The following is a 12409-nucleotide window of genomic DNA, read 5'->3' on the forward strand; positions in this document are numbered from 1 at the left end:
ACTGTTGGGAAGGTTATACCCATAATGTTCTTATTTGGGGTCTCAGTATCCTCATGAACTTGTACAGTATCAAATGGATTCCCTAAAATTAAAAGTTTTCTACACTGTGTCCCAACCCAAAGTGTATGGGCCATTTTTTACAATGAAAATACTGTAAGAGGGTGGTTGCAAGAATGGCTCTTTGCCAGTTAGATGGTGAACTTGAAAGCTTTTGTGTGTTGTTGTGGTCTTCAGTCCTGAGACTGGTTTGATGCAGCTCTCCATGCTACTCTATCCTGTGCAAGCTTCTTCATCTCCCAGTACCTACTGCAACCTACACCCTTCTGAATCTGCTTAGTATATTCATCTCTTGGTCTCCCTCTATGATTTTTACCCTCCATGCTGCCCTCCAATACTAAATTGGTGATTCCTTGATGCCTCAGAACATGTCCTACCAATCGATCCCTTCTTCTGGTCAAGTTGTGCCACACACTTCTCTTCTCCCCAATCCTATTCAATACTTCCTCATTAGTTATGTGATCTACCCACCTAATCTTCAACATTCTTCTGTAGCACCACATTTCTAAAGCTTCTATTCTCTTCTTGTCCAAACTATTTATTGTCCATGTTTCACTTCCATACATGGCTACACTCCATACAAATACCTTCAGAAACGACGTCCTAACACTTAAATCTATACTCGATGTTAACAAATTTCTCTTCTTCAGAAACGTTTTCCTTGCCATTGCCAGTCTACATTTTATATCCTCTCTACTTCGACCATCATCAGTTATTTTGCTCCCCAAATAGCAAAACTCCTTCACTACTTTAAGTGTCTCATTTCCTAATCTAATTCCCTCAGCACCACCCGACTTAATTCGACTACACTCCATTATCCTCGCTTTGCTTTTGTTGATGTTCATCTTACATCCTCTTTTCAAGATACTGTCCATTCTATTCAACTGCTCTTCCAAGTCCTTTGCTGTCTCTGACAGAATTAAAATGTCATTGGCGAACCTCATAATTTTTATTTCTTCTCCATAGATATTAATACCTACTCTGAATTTTTCTTTTGTTTCCTTTACTGCTTGCTCAATATACAGATTAAATAACATCGAGGAGAGGCTACAACCCCGTCTCGCTCCCTTCCCAACCGCTGCCTCCCTTTCATTCCCCTCGACTCTTATAACTGCCATCTGGTTTCTGTACAAATTGTAAATAGCTTTTCGTCCCTGTAGTTTACCCCTGCCACCTTCAGAATTTGAAAGACAGTATTCCAGTCAACATTGTCAAAAGCTTTCTCTAAGTCTACAGATGCTAGAAACGTGGGTTTTCCTTTCCTTAATCTTTCTTCTAAGATAAGTCATAGGGTCAGTATTGCCTCATGTGTTCCAATATTTCTACGGAATCCAAACTGATCTTCCCCGAGGTCGGCTTGTACCAGTTTTTCCATTCATCTGTAAAGAATTCGTTTTAGTATTTTGCAGCTGTGACTTATTAAACTGATAGTTTGGTAATTTTCACATCTGTCAACACCTGCTTTCTTTGGGATTGTAATTATTATATTCTTCTTGAAGACTGAGGGTATTTCGTCTGTTTCATACGTGTTGCTCACCAGATGGTAGAGTTTTGTCAGGACTTGCTCTCCCAAGGCCGTCAGTAGTTCCAATGGAATGTTGTCTACTCTGGGGGCCTTGTTTCGACTCAGGTCTTTCAGTGCTCTGTCAAACTCTTCACGCAGTATCGAATCTCCCATTTCATCTTCATCTACATCCTCTTCCATTTCCATAATATTGTCCTCAAGTACATTTCCCTTGTATAGACCCTCTATATACTCCTTCCACCTTTCTGCTTTCCCTTCTTTGCTTAGAACTGGGTTTCAACCTGAGCTCTTGATATTCATACAAGTGGTTCTCTTATCTCCAAAAGTCTCTTTAATTTTACTGTAGGCAGTATCTATCTTACCCCTAGTGAGATAAGCCTCTACATCCTTACATTTGTCCTCTAGCCATCCCTGCTTAGCCATTTTGCATTTCCTGTCGATCTCGTTTTTGAGATGCTTGTATTCCTTTTTGCCTGCTTCATTTATTGCATTTTTATATTTTCTCCTTTCATCAATTAAATTCAATATTTCTTCTGTTACCCAAGGTTTTCTACTAGGCCTTGTCTTTTTAGCTACTTAATCCTCTGCTGCCTTCACTACTTCATCCCTCAAAGCTACCCATTCTTCTTCTACTGTATTTCATTCCCCCATTCCTGTAAATTGTTCCCTTATGCTCTCCCTGAAACTCTCTACAACCTCTGGTTCTTTCAGTTTATCCAGGTCCCATCTCCTTAAATTCCCACCTTTTTGCAGTTTCTTCAGTTTTAATCTACAGGTCATAACCAATAGATTGTGGTCAGAGTCCACATCTGCCCCTGGAAATGTCTTAAAATTTAAAACATGGTTCCTAAATCCCTGTCTTACCATTATGTAACCTATCTGATACCTTTTAGTATCTCCAGGGTTTTTCCGTGTATACAACCTTCTTTCATGATTCTTGAACCAAGTGTTAGCTATGATTAAGTTATGCTCTGTGCAAAATTCTACCAGGCGGCTTCCTCTTTCATTTCTTAGCCCCAATCCATATCCACCTTCTATGTTTCCTTCTCTCCCTTTTCCTACACTCGAATTCCAGTCACCCATGACTATTAAATTTTCATCTCCCTTCACTATCTGAATAATTTCTTTTATTTCATCATACATTTCTTCAATTTCTTCGCCATGTGCAGAGCTAGTTGGCATATAAACTTGTACTACTGTAGTAGGTGGGGGCTTCCTATCTATCTTGGCCACAATAATGCGTTCACTATGCTGTACGTAGTAGCTTACCAACAGTCCTATTTTCCTATTCATTATTAAACCTACTCCTGTGTTACCCCTATTTGATTTTGTGTTTATAACCCTTTAGTCACCTGACCAGAAATCATGTTTCTCCTGCCACTGAACTTCACTACTTCCCTCTATATCTAACTGTAACCTATCCATGTCCCTTTTTAAATTTTCTAACCTACCTGCCCGATTAAGGGATCTGACATTCCTCGCGCCGATCCGTAAAAATCCAGTTTTCTTTCTCCTGATAACGACATCTTCATGAGTAGTCCCCGCCTGGAGATCTGAATTGGGGACTATTTTACCTCCGGAATATTTTATCCCAGAGGACGCCATCATCATTTAATCATACAGTAAAGCTGCATGCCCTCGTGAAAAATTACGGCCGTAGTTTCCCCTTGCTTTCAGCCATTCGCAGTACCAGCACAGCAAGGCCGTTTTGGTTAGTGTTACAAGGCCAGATCAGTCAATCATGAAGACTGTTGCCCCTGCAACTACTGAAAAGGCTGCTGCCCCTCTTCAGGAACCACACGTTTGTCTGGCCTCTCAACAGATACCCCTCCATTGTGGTTCCACCTATGGTACGGCTATCTGTATCGCTGAGGCACGCAAGCCTCCCCACCAACGGCAAGGTCCGTGGTTCATGGGGGGCAAAACTTTTATCTGGCAAGTAAATGGAGCCCCTCCCCATTGGCATCTCTTTTGTACTAGAGTGATTGAATGTTGAAGTCCTTGACTGTTGGACTGGTCATAATGGTCCATACGATGGAGTTCTCCACATTAACCTGACCTCACACCATGAGATTTTTTCCTTTGGAGCTTACAGAAAATTGAGTCTACATCCCAGTAGTAACTAACAATTTGCCAAAGTTGAAACACAAAACTGAAGAGGCTATTGATTCTGTTATTGTGGACTTGTTAACAAAAGTGAGGGAAGAATTGGGTTTTAGATTGGATGTGTGCTGTATAACTGAAGGTGCACATATTGGACACTTATAAGAAAAATTAATATAGTTTATTGTCCATTTGTAGCTTGATTTTGTGTGGACAGACTAAATTAAACTGTTATAATAGGCCATTGAATCTGGGAAATTATGTTACGGACATTCTGTACATGATCACAGAATGTGGATACAGGCTAGTACACTCTTGTATGTGTTCTCTCTGTGCTGTCCAATAGAATTATTTTTTGGCTCAGCAATACCATCTAGTTATCTTTGTAGTAAATAACAAGACTAAGTTGAGAATGAACTGCAGTTCCCATCCACAAGAGGTAAAAATAATTTACACACATACTGTGCATTCCAAATTTTGGATTTAGAATGGAGTTTATGGTCGGGTGGAAAATTTGTAACAGATTTCTGCTACACATTAGGCAGGAAATTGAAAACTCCAGATATACAAAACAAGATATTCTAGATGATGTAAATAAAATAGAAACTTCCACATGGGAAAAATATATTAAAAACAAAGATTCCAAGACTTACCAAGCGGGAAAGCGCCGGCAGACAGGCACAATGAACAAAACACACAAACACACACACAGAATTACTAGCTTTCGCAACCGATGGTTGCTTCTTCAGGAAGGAGAGGGAAAGACGAAAGGATGTGGGTTTTAAGGGAGAGGGTAAGGAGTCATTCCAATCCCGGGAGTGGAAAGACTACCCTTAGGGGGGAAAAAAGACAGGTGTACACTCGCGCACACACACACACACACACACACACACACACACACACACACCCATCCGCACATACACAGACACAAGGAGACATGCTTGTTTGCTTGTGTCTGTCTGCTTGTGTCTGTGTATGTGTGGATGGATATGTGTGTGTGTGTGTGTGTGTGTGTGTACACCTGTCCTTTCTTTTTTCCCCTAAGGGAAGTCTTTTCGCTCCCGGGATTGGAATGACTCCTTACCCTCTCCCTTAAAACCCACATCCTTTCGTCTTTCCCTCTCCTTCCTGAAGAAGCAACCGTCGGTTGCGAAAGCTAGTAATTCTGTGTGTGTGTTTTGTTCATTGTGCCTGTCTGCCAGCGCTTTCCCGCTTGGTAAGTCTTGGAATCTTTGTTTTTAATATAAACAAGATATTCTGTTACTTTGTTAGCAACTCTCATAGTGTGTCAGAAATTTGGTCTCAATGATATCAATCTGAACAGCTCTATTAGTTCTGTATAACAAATCTTGACTTCACCAGTAGATAGATAGTTCATAACATGTGTAAAGTTGCCACAAGGTAAACCAACAAAATCAAAATTCTTAGTGCCATGCAGACAATTCCACATGCCTCCACATTACCCCAGAATAATGTACATCTCCCCACGTGTGATGGAAACTAAATTTTATTTCAGTACCTTAATATCAAGTTTTCAAAATCTAAAGCTGCTGAATTTGCTGCTCTGCTGAAAGGAAACAGAACAATTTTCTCTGTTAATAAACTTTTCGATTATTATAAGAAGATATAAGAATGTATGTGCCACCATTTTTTAATTTAGTTACAAGCTTCTGCAGACCCAGGCAACATTAAGGGGATAATACAAGATTTTAGTTTTAGGTACTTACAACTTTGATGTGACAAAAAAGACATTCAGGAGTGATAATTATTTAACAGGTTGATCTCCCACAATATCTCCTCTGCCAATTACAGTTTGATATGGCATATTTCAGACTTCAATAATTTTACAAATACACTCCTGGAAATTGAAATAAGAACACCGTGAATTCATTGTCCCAGGAAGGTGAAACTTTATTGACACATTCCTGGGGTCAGATACATCACATGATCACACTGACAGAACCACAGGCACATAGACACAGGCAACAGAGCATGCACAATGTCGGCACTAGTACAGTGTATATCCACATTTCGCAACAATGCAGGCTGCTATTCTCTCATGGAGACAATCGTAGAGATGCTGGATGTAGTCCTGTGGAGCGGCTTGCCATGCCATTTCCACCTGGCGCCTCAGTTGGACCAGCGTTCGTGCTGGACGTGCAGACCGCGTGAGACGACGCTTCATCCAGTCCCAAACATGCTCAATGGGGGACAGATCCGGAGATCTTGCTGGCCAGGGTAGTTGACTTACACCTTCTAGAGCACGTTGGGTGGCACGGGATACATGCGGACGTGCATTGTCCTGTTGGAATAGCAAGTTCCCTTGCCGGTCTAGGAATGGTAGAACGATGGGTTCGATGACGGTTTGGATGTACCGTGCACTATTCAATGTCCCTTCGACGATCACCAGAGGTGTACAGCCAGTGTAGGAGATCGCTCCCCACACCATGATGCCGGGTGTTGGCCCTGTGTGCCTCGGTCGTCTGTAGTCCTGATTGTGGCGCTCACCTGCACGGCGCCAAACACGCATACGACCATCATTGGCACCAAGGCAGAAGCGACGCTCATCGCTGAAGACGACACGTCTCCATTCGTCCCTCCATTCACGCCTGTCGCGACACCACTGGAGGCGGGCTGCACGATGTTGGGGCGTGAGCGGAAGACGGCCTAACGGTGTGCGGGACCGTAGCCCAGCTTCATGGAGACGGTTGCGAATGGTCCTCGCCGATACCCCAGGAGCAACAGTGTCCCTAATTTACTGGGAAGTGGCGGTGCGGTCCCCTACGGCACTGCGTAGGATCCTACGGTCTTGGCGTGCATCCGTGCGTCGCTGCGGTCCGGTCCCAGGTCGACGGGCACGTGCACCTTCCGCCGACCACTGGCGACAACATCGATGTACTGTGGAGACCTCACGCCCCACGTGTTGAGCAATTCGGCGGTACGTCCACCCGGCCTCCCGCATGCCCACTATACGCCCTCGCTCAAAGTCCGTCAACTGCACATAAGGTTCACGTCCACGCTGTCGCGGCATGCTACCAGTGTTAAAGACTGCGATGGAGCTCCGTATGCCACGGCAAACTGGCTGACACTGACGGCGGCGGTGCACAAATGCTGCGCAGCTAGCGCCATTCAACGGCCAACACCGCGGTTCCTTGTGTGTCCGCTGTGCCGTGCGTGTGATCATTGCTTGTACAGCCCTCTCGCAGTGTCCGGAGCAAGTATGGTGGGTCTGACACACCGGTGTCAATGTGTTCTTTTTTCCATTTCCAGGAGTGTATGTATAGAAGACATTTCAGCTTAGTGTTATCTGATGTTAACAGTCTGTCAGAACACTGAACTGTGCAGAAAAACTGAAGGTTTTGACTTTCTCCTGACCTACAACTACCTCCACCCATATCCCCATGCCCCTTACTTCATTCCTACAATCACACCACACTCTATAATATTATCCCTCTTTTCTGTTCTAACTCCTCTTCTCATTCAGCCATCAGCCATTCTTCCCTGTAATCCTCTCCTTGCCTTCTTTCTCTCCTCACCCACTTCATGCAATACAATCCATTACCCCAGTAGAGTTGCAGTGATGGTTGAGACATTATTCTGAAGTAAGTTGCATCAAATGGTACATCCACATTAAAAATTCTGACTTGCTACTTATCAATGTTATGAAAAGATAGACTGCTACTCAACTGTGAAGACAACACGTTGGGTGAAACTTCCTGGCAGATAAAAATTGTGTGCCCGACCGAGACTCGAACTCGGGACCTTTGCCTTTCGCAGGCAAGTGCTCTACCATCTGAGCTATCGAAGCACGACTCACACCAGGTCCTCACAGGTTTACTTCTCCCAGTATCGTGTCTCCTACCTTCCAAACTGTACAGAAGCTCTCCTGCGAACCTTGCAGATCTAGCACTCCTGAAAGAAAGGATACTGTGGAGACATTTTATTATTAAGAACTTAATGTGTCAAAAAGTGCTGATGGTATTAGACAGCTGCAGCAACACCACCATGGCAGAGGCCATAAGCATACAACAAATGTGCATGTTCTTCACTAGTGTAGATGAGCGGCATTTTAGCCTGTGCATGTACAAACACTGTTAATTGATGCTTCTCTCTGATTCATTCTCAGTTCCTCTCCTTACTTCAGTCACAACACACCATGGACAACAGCCTGTTCATGGGCTAGTATATTGTCGGAAATACATCCTGACCAAAGATGTTGAAAGCAGCTAGGTTGGTTGGGTTAGCGTAAAATGTCAAACATGTTGGGTTTGTATGACATGTATGTGCACCCCCCCCCCCCCCTCTCACACACACACACACACACCAAAAAAGTGTATATTCAATGTGTTATATATCTGAAACCATTCAGAATAGGGTATATGTCCATATGATGATGTTTTCTTCAGATGAGCATTCCTGTCAAATCACCGAATATTGACCATTCCTCCTGGGACATCCTGTAAAATTTGTGGTTGTGTGTATTAAATAAGTCTTTGGGGTGATATCTTAATGTCAAATCAAGCAGAATATATTTTGGTAAAATAACATTCATTTCTTTCAGCCTTGTGGGTCTGGCAGCTGTGCTTACATGTTTTGCTACCTACATTCATGATTTCCCAACTTTTGGAATTGACCCAGCAGCTAATGTCGTGAAGACTGCAATATTTCTTGGCACTTATATTGGTGGTGTCACCTTCACGTAAGTATGAAATTGTTTGTAAGTATCATAAACTACAGCTTTCTGTGTTTCCTGTTTTAGATCAATTGAAACTCTGACATATTAATTTGTTACATATTATTTTATAAAATAAATTAAAATACATCCTAGGATTTAATTGAAATTATTGCTGCAGGTAACTCATTTTAATAATCTGAGCTGAAATGTAATGTCATTACTTGAATGGAATGACCTCCTTCATGCTGAGCAGCAAGGGTACAGAAAACATTGGTCATACAAAATTTATTTATTTATTTTCTGTCCATATAACAAAGTTTTCGGACATTGTCAGGAAAATTTAGATTACATTACACATTTACAGTAAAATATTTACATTCTTTCATAACAACATATGGATCAGACACATGTCTGTACACATTATTTTTCAAAAGGGCACTAAAGGTAGATTCCTCTATAGTGTAACACAATTTAGCTTATATTTATAATAGTACAGTACACATAACACAGTGTATAATTACATTCTTTCATACCACTGATAGATTGGAGACATTGTCTATATACACTACAACTTAAAGTCCTCTATAGAGTAACAACACTTCTCTATTAATAATTGCTTCAGTCTACTCTTTAGATATATTTAGATTTACTTTCTTGACTTCACAGGGTAGTGCATTGTAGAAAATTGCTCCCATTCTGTGTGGGCTGTGGTCCGTTGCCTTTTTATTGGTCACAATTCTATGAAAATTTCCCTTCCCCGCGTATCATAGTTGTGTACATTACTGTTTCTCATATTAAATTCAGGATTTTGTTTCACGAACATGACTGTCTGCAGTATATACATGGAGTACACTGTAAGAATTTTATATTTTCTCTACAAGGCTCTATCTTCTTTACCTTGGCTACCATTCTTACTGCCTTTTTTTGTAATCTAAAAAGTCTATCTATATGAACTGCTGATTCCCCACCCCATATCTCAATACCATACTGAAGGTGTGGATGAACTAACCCAAAATATATTTGCCGTAAGGTATCATTGTCCAAGAAGGCTGAGACCCATTTCAGTAGATAATTTTTACAGATTTTCTTGCAGATATTGCCCAAAAATCCCCAATGGGGATGTAAATACAGTATCAGTTATGGCAGCATTGTAACTGTGGATGAACTTCATTATTATTGTTTTGTCTTTATTTACAAGAAGCTTGTTTGCTGTAAGGTATGCGAACAGAGTATTGAAACTGATCTCGGTACTGTTAGCTGCAGACTGCATATCACCGCCACAGCTGATGAAGGATATGTCATCAGCATAGCTCACAACCATGCAATTTTGGGGTTCAAATAAGTTATTTACATATACAAGGAACAGAGAAGGCCCTAGTATGCTTCCTTGAGGCACGCCACATTGAAGTGACCTGAAGTTTGATTTGGTTGTTAGGAGCTGCTCATTATTTTGATAAGTTTGCTTTACACACTATTTCCTGTCTTTCAAATAGGAGGTAAGTAGTTTCAGGGCTAGCAACCCATACTCTTCTAGCTTACACAGAAGAATGGTATGATTCACAGTATCAAAGGCTTTACTCATATCTAGGAAAGTGCCTATTACCTTGTCACTTTTGTCCAGCTTATTTAATATTTCATGTATAAAAGATGATACTGCTGTTGTAGTAGGTCTCCCTTTTCTAAATCCATGTTGTAGGTTGTTTAACAGATTTTGTTTGGTGAAATATGACTCAACTTGATTTAGTATTACTCTCTCTAACAGTTTGCCTAGTTCTGAGGTTAATGTTATTGGCCTGTAGTTTTCAGTGTCAGTTTTAATCCCTTTTTATGCACTGGTATAATTTCAGTGATTTTCAAAAGGGCAGGGAATACTCCATTTCTGAGGGAGGTATTTATCAAGTGAGTCAGGGGTTTTACTAATTCATTCCTGCGTTCCTTTAGCAGTTTAGGTGAAATGTCATCCCAGCCACAAGACATTTTTGGTCGAAGTGCTGATATGATTGCTAGGACGTCCCTCTCAGTAATGCCATGGATATAAAAGGACTGGCTAGATTTTCCAAGACTAAAATTTTGTGGCTTGACATGAACTTCATTTGTACCATCTTTACTGAACTTTTGTATAAATTTCTCACACTTCTTTTGCGTCATTTATTTCTTCACCATTTTCTTTTAATGTTATGTTGCTGTGTTGATAGGAATTCTGTTTCCCACTTTCTTTATGCATTATTTTTCAGGCAGTTTTACTGATACAGCTAGAGTTTCTTATTTCAGAGGTATATTTCTCTGCTTTTAGGTTATTCAAGGACTCTCTGTGTGTTTTTCTGAGCAGTTTATATTTTGTTGAGAAATATTGAAGTTTAGTATCTCTAAAAAGTATATAGCAATCTTTCATTTTCTCCCTTAGTTCAATAATTTCAGAAGGGAGATTCTTGGCTTTATGGCTTACAGCTTTATTTACTTTTTTAACTAAAATGCATCTCATATTTTTCTAACATGATGCCTTGAAAGCCATGATAAAGGCAAGCAGGTGGGTGCAGTATTTCTCACTTTTCAATTTTTGGAGATACGAAATGAAATGAATTAATTAGGTTCAATTGTAGGTAAGGCAGATGGCTAACATAGGTTTATTGGTTGGATGTTGGGAAAATATATAGCCAGTATAAAACACTTATATGGCCAAAATAGAGTATGACTCAAGTCTGTGGGGTGCATACCAGCTAGGACTAACAAGGGATGTTGACTGTATACAAAGAATGGCATCGCCAATGATGAAAGGTTTATTTGACTCATGAGAGAGTCCCTCTGAAATGCTGGAAATCCTAAACTGGCGTCACTTGAAGATACACACCAACTACTCTGAAAAACCTATTTCCAAAGTTTCAGCAACCAATACTAAGTGAAGACTCTGGGAATATACTGCATTTCACTACATATCACTCATATTTCGACCACAAAGTCAAGATTTGACTATTTACTGCAGGCACAGAATGGAAAGTTCCCTCTTATATATGCATCATAGTGGTTTGTAGAATATGGATGTGGATTTCAATGCATTCATTTTGTTTTGCTCTTATGTATTGCGTGGTTAACATATCACTTTGTAAAGCAATGTGCTACCCAACATTTGCTTGGCAGAAAATGATGGCCAACTGTGTAAATGTATTTATTGTTATTTAATAGTATTATGAAAAGGAAAGTTGCTACACACACACACACACACACACAACTCTCACACACATTACTGCTGCCTCAGGCAACTGAGGCCATTCAGTAATTCATTTAGAATTGTAAACTGTTTGGAAGTTGTGTCGTTTGTACATGGACACTGGTCCCGATGGACACTGGTTGTCTCAAAGGTGGAACAACAATGGGAGTTTTGTTAAATGTTTGGGATACCTGCTGGTTGGGCAGTCACTCCATGTGATCATTTCCTGGGTCAGAGAAGTGAACTGCTCCATGGAACAGCATACACTGTTCCAATGGAAGTGACAACACTATAGAATGGAGATGAACCTTAATGGTCATTTTATTTTTTACAAAGCTACAATAAGTAAACATCTTAAAGAATCAGTGTTAGGTCAATGTATCTTTGCTCTTTGTTATACCATGACCATACATCAACAGAGATGAAATTCATGCCCTGTGTGTGTGTGTGTGTGTGTGTGTGTGTGTGTGTGTGTGTGTGTGTGTGTGTGTGTGTGTGTGAGAGAGAGAGAGAGAGAGAGAGAGAGAGAGAGAGAGAGAGAGAGAGAGAGAGCGGTAGGCGAGGGGGAATCATAAAGATGAAAATTGTATCTTGCAAACACAAGATTAAAGGGACTATTGCAGAGAACTGCTAATCTAATCCAGAAGGATTGATATATATTCTGCACAAATGTCCTTCCAAGTAAGTGTCGCACTTGTTAACCACTGAACCAATCTCGGTTAACCATCCACTTCATACAATTTTAACCACAGAGTGTCACTGTTGTCATTTAGTTCATTCTTCACAGTAGTTCTCAGTTGCACTGACACACCAGAAATCACTCCAATTAAAGCTCCCTGTAATT

At 40.8% G+C, this 12409-nt stretch overlaps 1 protein-coding gene across 2 annotated transcripts in view; it reads left to right on the top strand.

The window, feature by feature from the left end:
• LOC126335243 (NAD(P) transhydrogenase, mitochondrial-like) overlaps positions 1–12409 on the top strand; it is a 219289-nt gene that overhangs the window by 186770 nt on the left and 20110 nt on the right. For both annotated transcript variants that reach the window (XM_049998282.1, XM_049998283.1), the window contains exon 13: positions 8247–8384. In XM_049998282.1, coding sequence (XP_049854239.1) covers positions 8247–8384 — 138 coding nt within the window. The remainder of the gene's footprint in view (positions 1–8246; positions 8385–12409) is intronic.

The sequence above is a fragment of the Schistocerca gregaria genome, chromosome 2 (genome assembly GCF_023897955.1).
Source record: "Schistocerca gregaria isolate iqSchGreg1 chromosome 2, iqSchGreg1.2, whole genome shotgun sequence".
Taxonomy (NCBI): Eukaryota; Metazoa; Arthropoda; class Insecta; order Orthoptera; family Acrididae; genus Schistocerca; species Schistocerca gregaria.